The 15,201-nt window shown below is 42.9% G+C and overlaps 1 protein-coding gene across 2 annotated transcripts in view; it reads right to left on the reverse strand.

Moving 5' to 3' along the window:
• Positions 1-15,201, reverse strand: part of fat4 (FAT atypical cadherin 4) — a 135,020-nt gene that overhangs the window by 20,707 nt on the left and 99,112 nt on the right. For both annotated transcript variants that reach the window (XM_079557214.1, XM_079557213.1), the window contains exons 7-9: positions 8,125-8,305; positions 5,462-5,712; positions 848-5,197 (exon numbers count right to left, since the gene is read on the reverse strand). In XM_079557214.1, the coding sequence (XP_079413340.1) occupies positions 848-5,197; positions 5,462-5,712; positions 8,125-8,305 (4,782 nt within the window). The remainder of the gene's footprint in view (positions 1-847; positions 5,198-5,461; positions 5,713-8,124; positions 8,306-15,201) is intronic.

Raw genomic sequence — 15,201 nt, forward strand, 5'->3', positions numbered from 1 at the left:
CTTAATGGAGATAGATTTGACTGCCAAAAACTAGTCAGGGGAAAACAGGAAGTGGGGAGTTCACAGTTAGGGCATGCAAACTACTGTAAGTCAATAGGTGCATTTGTGCCAGACAGTCATTTGTCTCGATAAAGCCAGAAAATTCTTAGTTATTTTTTGTAGTACTAATAAAAAGGGACAGTAATGACTTGACTTGAAGCAATCACCGTCTCTGGCCCCTTTTGAAAATCTCTTTCAGATGCTGAAGTTGATGGCTGGACAACACGCATGATTCAAATTGCACTTTCTATGTAATTTCACTTAATATCCACTCCCCCTTTTATCATGCATAATAATGCAGCACAATTACATTTAAACTAATGGGCTTAATTTGATATGTTATAAAAATGCTCATTTATCATAAAGAAGCAGAAGTAAGTGGCTCTTGATTAGAAAAAAAGAGTGTAGTTTGGGATTGTAGTTGCAGCTGTGTGTGGTCATAGAAGCATGCACAGGAAAAACATAGTGAAACATGATAGGGAAAGTGTGGAGGCTACACTAAAGTGCTGAAAAGGGGCAGCTTCACATCATAATTTTTACGAAAGTAACCCTGGCAGCCTAATATGGATCACAGCTAATACCCCCCAACTAGTAATCCCCAAACTAAACTGCTGTTGGCATTCCTGCTTGTATGTGATGTCTTCAGCACCTCTTGGAACCATTAGAAGGCAAATATTTTCCTTGGCTATGATTGACTTTATTACTATGTGAATGTCAAGTTATGTATGTCCCCAAGTGCATGCCTATTAAGCTGCTCATGAGTGACTGTGTGGCCAGACATAAACTGTGACTGCTGTATGTGTAGTACCTGCAAAGCCGGATTTGCAAAGGCAGTTGAAACCGCCGGGGAAGTTCTGGCACAGGGCCCCGTTCTTGCAGGGGTTGGAAAGGCATTCGTTGATATCCCTCTCACAGGCCATCCCGGTGAAACCTTCAGGACAGGTGCAGGAGAAGCCACCCACCAGATTGTGGCAGGTGCCTCCGTTGTGGCAAGGAGAAGGCTGGCACTCGTCGATGTCCGTCTCACATAGGGCTCCCGTGTAGCCCGGCCTACAGCTGCAGGCGTAAGGCGGCAGGGGGTGGTTGGAAACAAGGATCACTGGGACACTTTCTTCAGTCTTCATGTCAGGCCCGACACTCAGACGCCGCTTGCAGCTGCCTCCATTCTGGCATGGGTTACGCGTGCACGGATCATGGTCCACCGCATCTATTTGCACCCCGCTCTGTCTGTATAAAATGTCTTTGATACTCTGGAAGAATGTAGCCACGCCACTGGGGTTCACATATTGTCCGTGGCCTCTTTTCACAGCTGCCATCAAGAAAGTCTGATTATTGAGCTCAAACACCCCATAGAGCAACACCCCGGTGCCCAGTCCCGCCAGCTGAGAGTTGGCAATGCGTAAGAAGCTGAGGTAGTGATTGGTGAGGAAGCTTTTGACTCCTTCTGACTGGAGTCGGATGAGAATGCTGTTGTCAATTGTGGCATTAGTAAAGCCTATGAATAGAACTCTGGCTGTATTGCTTACAAAACCGTGGACGCCATCGCTGCTGCGGATGGTTAACTCAAAAGTCCCATCGGTTGAGCGGGGTTTAGAATTGAGGTTGCATGAACCAGTCGGGATATTGAACAGACCAGACGAAGGGGGTATCAGGGAACAATGGAACCTGTCATGGATATCTGGATCTTGAGGTCGGACGTCTCCCAAAGAACCACCAGGAAACATGTTGCCATAGTAGTGCACAAGAACTTCCATAGACCTGGGCTCTGAGGGGTTGTCATTCTGATCATTCACTTTAACGTGAATAGTTCCAGTGGAGGACATTTGCGGCAAACCAGAGTCCTTGATTACAACAGAGAGGTAGAAGTCGCTGATTTGCTCGCGATCAATCTCCCGACTCGTGGCGAGTGTCCCCGTTGAGCTCAGACTGAAGTAGCTGTTGGCATTTCCAGAACCAGCTAGGCTGTACAGGAACGGGCCTTGGTTTGGGGGCAGATCTGGATCAGAGGCTGAGAGCGTTGTGACTGCAGTGCCCGCTCGTTGGTTCTCCATGACCTCAGCATAGACCGTTGACAATGTGGGGCCGTTATCATTGATGTCTTCCAGATTCACAATAACAGTAGCGCTACCAGTGGCGGGAGGCGTGCCAGTATCCACAGCCAGAATCGTTAGATTATAAACTGGTGTTTTCTCTCTGTCTAGCTCCGCAGCTACAGACACCTGGCCAGTTTTGGGGTTGATAGTGAAAATATTTTGATCAAAGTCTGGGGCGATTGAGTAAGAGAATCTGCTCCAGCTTGGGACCGAATCAGAATCTTCAGCACTAACAAAGGTAACAAGACCACCGGGCGACAAACCCTCGCTAACTTGCACGTCATACAGCTCTTGGGTGAAAACAGGAGGGTCATTGGCATCCAAGATTGTAATATTCACAAAAACCTCATCAATATCTGCACCACGTATGCTCCCTGCGTTCTTGGCTAACACCTTCAGTGAAATTTTCTCCTCTTTCTCACGGTCTAAAGTGCCTATGACATAAATCTGACCTGTCGTCCTGTTGATCCCAAATCCCTTCTTTCGGCTCTTCCCAAAAATGAGGTAGTAAACCACTCCGTCGTCTCCCTGGTCCCGATCGCTGGCGAAAACTTCTCCCACCACTGTGCCTTTTGGAGCTGCTTCAGAGATCTCAAAGTAGTACTGTTTGGAGACAAAGCGGGGAACATATTCATTGGCTCCCTTCAGCTGAATGTTGACGTTGGCGAAACTGCAACGCTCCTCGTCTGGGACATTGAAGGCCTTGACTGTTAGATGGTAGACCTGCTTTGCCTCGTAGTCCAAAAAGCCCTGCGTGGTGATGGTGCCCGAGTTGGGGTCAATGACAAAGAGGTCACTGTCCGATGACTGGATAACATAGGCCATAACAGCATTTGCTCCGGAATCTCGATCAGTGGCATTCAATTTTACTACTGTGGTGCCGCTTGGGACGTTTTCTTGAACGATAGGGAAATATTCATCGGGGTTAAAAATTGGTGGGTTGTCATTTACATCCGTAACATGAACAGCGACACTCACGTAGCTTGTTTTAGCAATCCAACCGCCATCTGTTGCTGAAACTCGAAGCTCATGCTGCTGTTTCACTTCAAAGTCCAGAGGCTGAGCTAACGTTAAGCTTCCGGTTTTGCCATTTAGCACGAACAGTCCATTTTCATTGCCAGATGTAATATTATATGTGATCACTCCATTCATTTCTTTATCTTTGTCTCTAGCAGATAATGATCGTATAACTGATCCCACTGCGAGGCTTTCGGGCACAGTGGCGGAAATTTGGCTTTGGGAGAACTCTGGTGTGTGGTGGTTTTCGTCAGTCACAGCTATCCGCACTGTTGTTTTGGCGGACAAAGGAGGATTCCCCTTATCACTGGCTGCAACGTCAATGACGAACACTTTATTACTATCAGATGTGAGGGAGGAGGCAACAGTAATCCATCCACTTGATTTATCTAGTTTAAATTTACTCGAGCTGTTTCCACCCGTTATAGCATAGTCAATCTCTGAATTTAAGCCAAAGTCTTTTTTGTCATGTGCGACCACAGAAATCAACCTGGTGCCAACTTTCACACTTCTAGTCACTGGGGTGAAGTAACCTGGCAAATCAAACACTGGCGGATTATCGTTGCTGTCCACAATGTTCACAATAACTGTTGTTTCACTCATCAAAGGCTTGACGCCACGGTCCGAAGCTGTCACAATAAAACTATGGCGATTTACGTTTAAACTTGATGCCACTGAGGAATTTTGGTATTTTAGCTGTTGCTTAACAAATATTTCGCCAGTACTGGAATTAATTCTGAAAAACTCGGACTGCGATCTAATGAAGTAGAATATTTTGCCATTGAAGCCTTCATCCGGATCTGCGGCGGAAACTTGTGTGACTAGGGAACCGATTTCCGTAAGCTCTGGGTAATCTAGATAGTAAGAAGGCCGGCTGAATCTCGGGGCGTTATCGTTAATATCCGTTATGAATACGGTCACGTCTGTGCTGACAGTCCAGCCAGAGTCGTGAGCTGCCACTTTGACAATATAATGATTGGTGTCTTCTCTATTCAGTGGCCTGCTAATGGTTATGTCTCCAGAGCTTGGGTTGATTACAAAAGGCAGGCTTGTATCTGTTATCGAATATCTGCTAATTGAATTTGACCCGGCATCTTCATCTGTTGTGGTAACCCGAGTGACGGTAAAACCAACTGGTGCATTCTCGGCCACAGTGGCGCTAAATATCTTGGAGAACCTTGGCGCGTTGTCATTCACGTCCAAAACATTCACAACCACCCTGACGGAATTGCTTTTTGGTGGCGATCCGCGGTCAGTTGCTCTCACTTTCAAATTGTACCTTGCTACTTTTTCCCTATCTAACGGCCTGGTCGTTCGGATCTCACCGTTCCCTCTGTTGATGCTAAAGCTATTGTCCTTGTTGCCGTCAACTAACGCATATTCCAACTGTCCATTAGATCCGCTGTCCAGATCAATCCCACTGACTATTAGCACTCGCTGTGGGGATAGGTTTTCCAAAATTTCAGCATGGAACGGGTCCTTTTCAAAAACTGGATGGTTGTCATTCACATCCAGAATGGTTATTTCCAGTTTCTCATAGGAGGAATATGGTGGGAATCCTTGATCTCTTGCCTCAATCCACAAAACATACTTCTGAATGTGCTCATAATCCAATTGATGTCTTATGGAGAGTTCTCCCGAGAGTTGGTCTATGTGAAATGCATTGTCCAAGTTGCCGCTAGCGATGTAGTATGACAGGGGTCCTCCTCTCCTCGAAGAGCCAGAGACTGTGGTAACAATGTGGTTAGTGGGTTGGCTCTCCGGGAATGTGAAGGCGCGCTCTCTCAGCTTGATGACAGGGAAGTTCCCACCAGTGACAAAGCGCACAGTGACAGTGGTGGAGTCGGTTTTGGGGTTGACACCTCCATCTTTGACCCGGACCGTGAGTGTGACCTCAGATGTCCCGGTTAGCCTCTCGTTGGCGGTGATGGCGCCGCGGACAGGGTCGATCTTGAATTTGTCCGAGTTGCGGCCCGTCAAGGAGTAGTGAAGCTGGGCGTTAGAGCCGGAGTCCTCGTCGGTGACAGTGACGGCAAACACCAAGGAACCTGGAAAGAGAAAGACAAATGATGAATAAGAGAGGAGAATGAAATAATAGTCTATTAACCTTCTTTTGGATTGGTGTACCTACACACCTAAAACTGTAAATCAGTATTTACCAATACAAAATAGCATAGCCAATGATTTTCTAATTGCAACCATTTAACTTTTGTTCTGATCAACTTTATTTATACCAATAATATTTCAGCCGTATTACCATACCACATACTTTCTTTTCTTTTAATCAAGGGTACCTATAATAGTCGACCAACCTGCTGTGGTAGAGGCGGGGATATGAGTCACGTATGGGTGATGATGGAAGCGTGGAGGGTTATCATTGATGTCATTCACAGTGACAGAGACAGTGGCAGAACTGGAGAGAGCGTCAGGGCGCCCTCCGTCTGTGGCCACCACCAGCAGCTGATAAGTGGCCCGCTCCTCTCTGTCCAACAGGGAGCTGGTGATGATCTGCCCTGTCGCCGGGTTGATGGAGAACTGTCCGTGCCCTCCGCTCAGGCTGTAGCTGTGGGAGAGAGTAGAAGAAAAAAGATCAGAGAAGAGTGTTTTGAACTAAGACAAAATGAACGATTGAAAACCAAACAATTTACACTCTAATAAAACACTTTGAGGATTTTGCTGAATATTATTTGTGAAAGTCTATTTACAAGTCTACTTTTTGTGGAAGTAGTGATGCAGACCAAAACAAAAGATTAATGTAAGAGTAATGTGAAAATTCCTCTAAAGAATAAATTGGAGATAAAAAAATATAATGATAACTTAATTCATTCTTGAGTGAAGAGGAGCTTTTTTGTTAAGTCAAGGGTTTTGATACATTGAGTAAATGTACTCCTGTATATGCATAATCAATTTGAAACAAAAACAAAAACTCTCAAAATTACAGTTACAAAACATTATTCAAGTACACAGGCTTGAGTAGATGAAATAGAATTCTGACAACATGGACATGTTCAAATGTATATAAGTTAATGAATAAATTCATTCACTATCACACACTCCGGTGGTGGAAAAAGCCTTTAGCCCTTTGTGAATGTAGCGGTTTCAATACTTGTCTATAGATGGCACTGTTTCAGCCTTCTAAAATCTGACTAAAAACAGACAAAATGCTTACACGGTGCTGCAATGTAACATCAAATGAATGTGGCTTGGTGATTAGGCTTTCCTGTTTAGTGCAAAGCTAGCCACTGTTTTCCCTTCCTCCCATTGGCCCCCCCCATTGACTCTCGGCTGCCTTGGAAGTCCTCAAGTGAACTTGTTCAAGGCAACTCCTTTTATTAGCGACAAAAACAACACAAGAAGTCATTAAATTTCAAAACAAACGCATTTATGGTATATTTTGGTCTGAGAAATTCTCCCTGAAATATATAGGGCCACACAGATTGGACTTCAAATGAAGATCCTGTTTCTCTTGGTATCTCCCAGGGCCCAGACACAAATGTAAACTGACACATACATGTACACACCACTGCATATTTTCAAAAGACTTACGCCAAAGCATCCAGCTCTAGACATGCGATAACAAATTGCCGAACAACGTGTGAATACAAGAGTGAATGCATGGCTTGTTTACATATCATTCCAAAACAAAAACTAGCCACAGGAGCTTGCGGTCTGAACACTGGCCAGTAACAAGTCTAGCCTGGGACGTTCTCTTAATAGGCTGTGAGAAGCAAAACTAATAAGTGACTAAAATCATTGCGGGGTCTTCATTAAAAGACCTAGACCCCTCGCTAACCCGGATGGACACGACTAGTATACTGTCACAGGCAATTAACGTCCTCATTAACGTGTTTTGGGAAAATGGAACGCGTAGTGGTACCCCCCAGTGGGACCAGCAAGGGGCGCGGGGCATCTGAATCAGCGCTCGATTCGGGACCCACGGACTGATGCTCCCCCGCCGAGGGTTTATGGGAATGGAAAAGGCTGCTGTCCAGGTTGAGGACAACAGTTCAAACAATGACTTTAGGTGCTGACTAAACGCGGTGGGAAGTAGACTGTCTGCAGTTTGCAACACAAGCTGGGATTGGAGGGCTTACTAAACCACACCAAAGTCTTGTGTGTCCTGAAAAGATATGCCCACTGTGGAGGAGTTAATGTGGCCTGGTTAGTCATAGGGGTACAACTGAGGTGAGAGAACAGTATGACAATCATCAGTTTTTTTTTGTTTCATTTTACATAATTTATAATGCACAACCTTAGTGTCTATTCTCTACATAAGGGGTAGCCAAACATTTCAGGCCACAACCCTTTTAACTAGCTACTAATAAGCATTGCTAATATGCTTGTAAAGTATTAACACACTGCTTATTATACTTTTATCTGTTAACGTACTAATAGGCCATTAATAACACGCTTATTCATAGCCAACCCTAGACCAAACCTTAACCATAACCCTTCCCCTAACCCTAAAATGATTACTAATGCTTATTAATACTTGATGAGCACACTTTAATCGTATATAATAATTTGAGGTGCAAAACATTTAAAATCTGGTTAAATGGTGTTAGTTTGGATTCTATTTAGATTAATTTCACGAATAGATGCAGCTTTCAATCAAAAATGCATAAAATTTAATGTCAGAAATGTAAAAAATATGGTCTCAAAATCATCTTGCCAATTCAGCTGCCCGCGACCCCCCAGGGGGTTCCAACCCCGACTTTCGGAACCACTGCTCTACATAGAGGAAGAGATTATCACAACTTGGAAGCTGGATGAGTAGGCAGTAAAATGCCAAGTATAAGTATTTTGTCCAAAGACACAGTGGTAGCATTATATCCTCGACCACAATTATATTTCAGGTCATTTTAGTTTATGATCAACTAAAGATGAAATGATATAGGTAAGATTTCAGATTTTTTTGGTGCGGTTCAATGTAAGTTAAGATAATGGACCTTAAAAAATCAGGCTCATCATCTACCTTATGACTCCATTGAGGCCCATGTCAGCGTCCGAGCTGTTGACCAGCAGCACATCTGTCCCGGTGGGCGCGTCCTCGGGGATGGTGGTGTGAAACACAGAGGCGGTGAAAACTGGAAGGTTGTCATTCACGTCTTCCACTATCACAACCACAGTACCCGTCCCACTTAGAGATGGAGAACCTGCGAGAATGTCAAACAAAAACCATTAGTGATAAGAGACAAATTCTGAAGCTTGTAATTGAAAAATGGAAAAAATAAATTACGCATTCCACTTCTTTTAGCAAAAAATGCTCGGTGATAAAAGGTTCTGATAAAATTCTCCTATAATTAATGCTTGTAGATTCAAGCATTAATTATAAGAGATTTTTATTTGAGTCGTGGCCTGTATGCTTGGTAGGTTAAATGTGGGTCATGAAGCGATTCCACTTGAGAACCATATCATATGTATCATATGCGTGCCATTAAGACTTTGCTTGACATTCGATGGATTGTGGTTTATTGGACACAACTTGTCACATGCTTTCGAGGACCAGTGCATATCCTATTAAGGCTCCCCATATGTACCACGCTCCCTTCCCAAGACTTTCCACCGACTATATTACCACATCAACACACATCAGCACGAAACACATCTAAAGAGCACACTGTCTGTGTAACCCAATCTTCCAGGCGTCCTTCTTGGGGTCCTGGACACACCATTTGATCTCTACACAGCAAAGTATCTATTTTAGGATACACTGCACGTTGCAGAGAGAGGAATTTGAGTGAGGAGATTTGCTATTTTCAGCAGAAAGTATCTCCCAGAGCGAGTGACGAAATGAAGCTGACTTTGGCCCTGGGGGAGGCTTTTAAATCAATAGCAGATGAAAATGAGAAGCGCAAAATGGTGATACAGGAAGATGCATTGGCTTTGCAAACGCTGCCCTCACAGTCCCAACTGTAATGGTATATCGGCAGATATAGCCTTTACCCAAATTTAAACATAAGCTGGAAGCTGATGTCACAGAACACATTTTAAAGGCATGATATTGTAGCTGAGGTTATAAGAATATACTGATTGAGTGTCCCAGACGCATATGTCCTCATCGGTGAAAAACATCAGATGCTTGAGCTCACCTTAAGGCAAAAAAATGTAAAAACATTTAAAAGATATAGTATGTAAAAAGATATAATAATCTTAATGAAAGAAAAACACTTCATGAAAATGTGGCAACCTTTATGTGGTGGTGCATTCATTTGTTCATGACACTACATGAGATTTATTAAATTCAATTCCCTAGACTACAGTTATTGAGTACCAGACACAGTATTTCAGTCTGGCCATTTCAAAAAAAGGCAATAACGTCAAATCTGTATTTAACTGTCGTAATATTCTGCTGTGGTGGACAATTTGGACTGGGATTACTGAACCTAAACCGTACAAAGGATACAGATGTAGAGATCCAAACATTTCATTCAATGCATGTCAGCAACTTTTCAAATCAGTTTAAGCATTCAAACGTCTCAAATGAAATCCCTCTAAGCCATGTGATTGCTGTTAAATTGGACACTTCATACCATGACCCCCTGCGGCGGGAGAGGAAATGAATTTCCTTTACAAACAGCAACAAATTGGATCATAGTGTGTGGGGTGTGTGGCCCACCAGCACAGCCGCTCACAGGAGGGCAGTGGATTCTCTGTAAATGGGATTTGAGACAGTTGACTGCAAAATCTCTCCACCACATGGCTTTATAATGAACTAGTGGCCGGGATGCATCAGGTCAATTATAAGCAAGATTCTCACTGAAAAATATGCTGGTAAAACTTTGACTGATATGAACCAGCCGTGTTTGTTTACCCCTTATTACCGACCATGTTGAAACCCTAAGTGATTATAGCCTCCTGCTTTCACAAATATTTATGATTACAAAAACACAGTATCCCAACTAAATCAGTGTAAGATTATCCGTGAGGTTACCAAGCAAAAACATATTTGTTGTCGGACACCAGAAGAAACCTTACCCAGGAGGAAAATGTAAAACTGTGGCCTACGTTTAGGTAACAGCAGCATCATTGTGGGCACATTATGTAATCAGGCGACCGCAACGAGTGGCTAAGAGCATAAACAATAGCAGTCAGCAGAATGGCTTTGTCAGCGTCACAGTGGCCCTGTGGCTTTCTAATCCCATTGGAGAAGTATATACATGAGTGAAAAGGCGTGGTACAGCGGGTTGCCACGGTGACAGCTTAGGGACACACCTGTGTTAAATTGATCCTATTAAATGACAGGAGATCCAGGTCAGTGAGGTGTGTGTTGCTGGCCGTTAAGCTACAGTTTGGTTGGCACAAGGCCCCGGTGCTGGGCAGAGTGTTAGTCATCTTGCGGATCAAGAATGAAGTAACGGCATACACATTTCAGGGTATAGTAATCGCAATCGTGCTAAAAGTTTATGGTATAGTTTTGTGATGGAACACGATTTTAATTCACACGGATCATCAGCGCCTTTCCTGATTAATCTTGGACACCGACAGGGCTGCCGATTGTCACCACTTGTGTTGATTAAACTCTCTGGTATGATATTTATTGCATTATAGGTTATTTCAATACTATACCATACAGAACAATACTGTGAGACATTATTAACATTGCAAAGATGATTTGGTTAACCTTGTTTTCTTACACACTGCACCTTTACAAATCTTCTGTTTTGCTCCAAAGACGTGGTTGATCTTTTACTCCATGACAAAAACTGGGTCAAACCTTCCAAACATTGGATTCTCACACATGACATAATATCAGTGACAGTTGACACAGTAGCCCATTCACTTCACCTGTCAGAGCTCATAATGGTCATAATGTTACGGCTGTTCTAAAACTAGGCCAGTTACCTCTTTGAACCGCCTCACTGTTGGATCCTCTGCGCTATTGTTTCTCTATGGAGCGGAAAACAGCCAACGTCTATCAATGTGTTTGTGTTTGACTACTGAACAGGATGTGATGTCACAACCTGTTTACTGCCATGTCGGGACTGCAGCCCCTCGCTCACCCCCTCTGTCCTTGTGCTGAAGTCACCTCTGACCTCCAGAACCTCACACTTTGCCTTAAGTCATTGGTTCTCAAACAATTCACACCAGGTACCGACACGGATTTATAGATGAAGGCTTTTTAGTGGCAAGGGGCAAACAATGTAAATTGATCTATGAGAAAAAAATGTATCTGTAAAGTAATTAAGCTATAAGAATAAGAAAGATAAACTAAAAAATGTTCTTAACCAGGAGTAAGTTAATTACGATGACAAGGACTGTTACTAATATGAAATGAATTCTTGACTCAATCAAGACTAAATAAAGACCTTTGGTCTTGGTTTAGTGCTACAGGTATTTGGTTTATAGCCAAAGTCATTTATGTGTTTGTTTATTTGGTTGGCACAGGGCATGTTAATGCACACACTCTCAAACACACCACGCCGGATTGTAGCCATAGGCTAATTTGCATCCGTTGTCCCACACTTGTACTCTCAAACACACTCTCATTCATTATGTCTTTAGTGGTTGGGGATCCCAGAGCACCTAAAGGAAACTCCACACAGAGAGTCCCCATCCAGCCAGGAGATCGACCCCTGGACCTTCTAGCTGTGCCACAAGCCACATGACCATATTCCACCGTTGGTGCAAGCGCCTCTGCTTGAGAACCAGAGCCTGAAATAACCCATGTAACACAAACAACTTGGTCTAATCTGGATTAGAACTGTGACTCGAACACTCCAACATACAGCTATATACCTACTCGGCGCAGGTCCAACTGCGGTGCTTCCCATGTCTTTATTTCGGTGCATTGCGTCTCCGAGCGTCACGGCTTTGCCTCAGGACGTGCCTCCTCAGCCTCCCGGGGCTAACTGCTATCGCATATCCCTCCAGCAGCTGTTTCTCTGCAGACCTTCTGTCCAAAGTGTGAATAGTTCAGATCTATCTAGTTACATGGCAGGGGCTGACAGATTTAGTCATCACAGTGGACTTTGCGCTTTCAGGTAAAGGACTCTGCTTGTAGATGGAAGTTGTCTGAAAATAGTTATGGTTACAGTAAGACATGCTTAAGATTAATATGAAGGGCTAACTGCACTGGTCTGTTTCTAATTCATCAAATTCCACCACATACCTGTAATAGTTTGGAAAACAATACAGAAGTGTCGTACATTTTCATTTTCGGGACAAGTGAGTTCATATGAGAGGAATTCAAAGAGTGGAGAGAGATGCCAGCTTCAAGCTTTTTGGCTGCTTTTGACAGACAAAGTCTCAGAATGAAACCTACTTTCATTACCATAAACCTTAGAATAACATAGCATAGCGTAACGTTTCTTTCCTACCTACTTTTTTCATTCATATATTTCATGTCAAATCAATCCATTTACAAAAATGTAAATGGTAAATGGACTCAACTTATATAGCGCTTTTCTAACTTGATCAGACCCAAAGCACTTTACAGTAAGTTACCAGTCACCCATTCATACAGCAGAGTACGCAGACACTGGAGGCAAGGTGGGTGAAGTGTCTTGCCCAAGGACACAACGACAGTAGGCACCTTCAGGAACCGGGATTCGAAGCACTGACCTTCCGATCATGAGAACGCAATTTAAATTTTTTTTTTCATAAAAGTGACGACAACACGGCAACATTGCGGGGAAAAAGATCTGTTTAGATCAATTGTGTTTTAATTTATTTTCATTTTTTTATTGTTCAAATGAGGTGTAACATGTTAAATGCACTGTGTTAAGGCACAAGGGTTAAGAGATTAATTTCCAGTGACTAAATTATACTCTCTATAAAATCTCCCTATTATAATAGTTAGTTGTGTAGCAATATAGTGAAAGAAGTGTCCCTAACTGGCCCGGAGCTCTGCGACAGTGACATCATTTAGCCATGGAAAAGGTCTGTGGAAGATTGCAGTGGGAGACTGCTGCCCACCAGGCTGCCATGCTCTGTGGTTACTCTTAAGATTTTTTCCATTGGCAAACCCTTTGCCCGGACCTTTATTCTTTCATTCCTGCAGTAGTTTTGTACAGTTTTATAGTTTTCACAAGGCAACACACAACCGCAGCCTATTTCCTCTTTTCTCCTCATATGGTGGATAGAATTAATGTCTGCATTCAACATTGTAAGTAACAGTAGAGGGACTGTTCACAGAATAATGTATTTTCTTTTTATGAATCCTTTGGAATATCAGAATAATAACAGAGCGTCCAACTTTTACACAATTAATGCACATTTTTAGTATGTCATGTGTTGTTCCCACTACTGTCTGCAGAGAACGATTCATGAATTTGAAAGCCTGATCAGCAGAGCGTTTTGGCTAATCCGACTTTGACGTGATTGCGATTAACACACTGAGTGCCGCACTGCTTGAGTGCCAACAATCCAGACCCTTTATTATGATATTTTTAGCATCACAGCGTATTTTGTGTATAGCTATGGACACATGCTGTGGTTCGTTTGAAAGGTGAGACTCTGAGCTCTCCGTAGGTGAAAACAGTTTAATTCTCCTCGGTTCCTGAGAAATCTTAGCTAAACAGAGGCTAGTTTTGATCAAAATCACATTTTTTTTTTTCTAGAAACGGAGATAACGGGGGTTTTATGCAACACTCCTTTCTGATTAACTCCTCTCTCCAATTCTCTCCTCTTCTATCCTCTCTGAACAGACACTAACGTTATGGGAAGAGGCAAATGCCTAAATATCTCTGTTTCAGGTCAATTTTCAACGGTAACATTGTTGACATGTTTTGAAACACCACGTGTATCGATCACTTTTATCGCCCGTGCATTTAAACAGCCTGGTTCTCGGATTGAAGACTTAACCCGGATGTTTCTCAGCCGTCCTTGGACCGATTTTGACCATTTAAAAACTCAGACAAATGTTAAAATGTGTTTCGATCTGTACATCGGAAGCTGCTCTTTGTTAAACGCGCTCCGGAGAGCGAGATAGAAGTGTTGGGTTTACAGCTGTTCGCTACACAACACCACGCCCTCTCGGACTAAAAAAAGAAAGAAAAGAAACGCAATATAATATATATGAAATGTGCAGATTATGATTTTCACGAGTTTTTCATCATCATTTATTTCACTTCTGTTCATCACAGAGCTACTAAAATCACACACAAAGTGTATTAGAGTGTCTAGTTTTGTCAAATTTTTGGCACTCAATGTGTTAATTGTTCATCTCTAGTAGTTACTAACTTTCTCTTTAAACTAGCTTGAGATACAACTATAGAAATGTAAACATTTTATGCCAATCCATTCTTTTATGACTTGTGGTTGGTTTGTCGGCCAGACCAGATCAAAGTAATTAAGCTGTTACCGCACCAGTGTCTCAGGCTAGCGTCTTTAATCGCCCCAGCAGGTTAATCTTAGGTCAGTGAGAACTGCAAACTACCATGACCTGCCAGTGCCTACGGTGTCGCCTTAGATCAAGTGTTTACGCCTCATAGAATGACCAACTCCTTAACGGAGTTTAAAATAAGTCACAGATTGGGCAAGGTTTTTAAGAAGTGCTATAAAAAGGTTCACTTGGACATCACACTTTCTTACAGTAGCTATTTTGGTAAAGTCTCGCCCACAGACATTCTCTGAGATGAAAAATTGCTTGAGTCACTATATTCCATTTAATTTATTGGAACACACCATTCATTTTCATACGCGACACTTGCATTTATGGGATTTGCACCGTTCGCCGAATGCTTCTAAAAATGTTCCGTTTTAAGTGACTCGGTTCCAAACGTGTGGGCGATTCGAGTTCTACCTTAGTCATTACTGCAACCAAGGAATTTGAGACGAGTCCAGCCAGAGAGGCTTGGTTGGTTAATCTTCCCAAAGAAAAAAAAAGAAAAAGAAAAGTGGTTACGCTTTTCCATGACCAAAGAGCCGCATCATCGAGCTTGAGCAAGTTAGAGAGCGCGGCTTGCTGATAATCTAACGTGCTGCACTAGGAGATGGGAATAAAACATACCTCAGTTCGATGGTATTTTGATAAGGTTTGGTCCGACGAGCAGCTAATGCACACCAGGATGAAGTAGAAACTTGCATAGCAAATTTATAACCACGAGGG

Source organism: Gobius niger (genome assembly GCF_951799975.1).
Source record: "Gobius niger genome assembly, chromosome: 5".
Classification (NCBI taxonomy): Eukaryota; Metazoa; Chordata; class Actinopteri; order Gobiiformes; family Gobiidae; genus Gobius; species Gobius niger.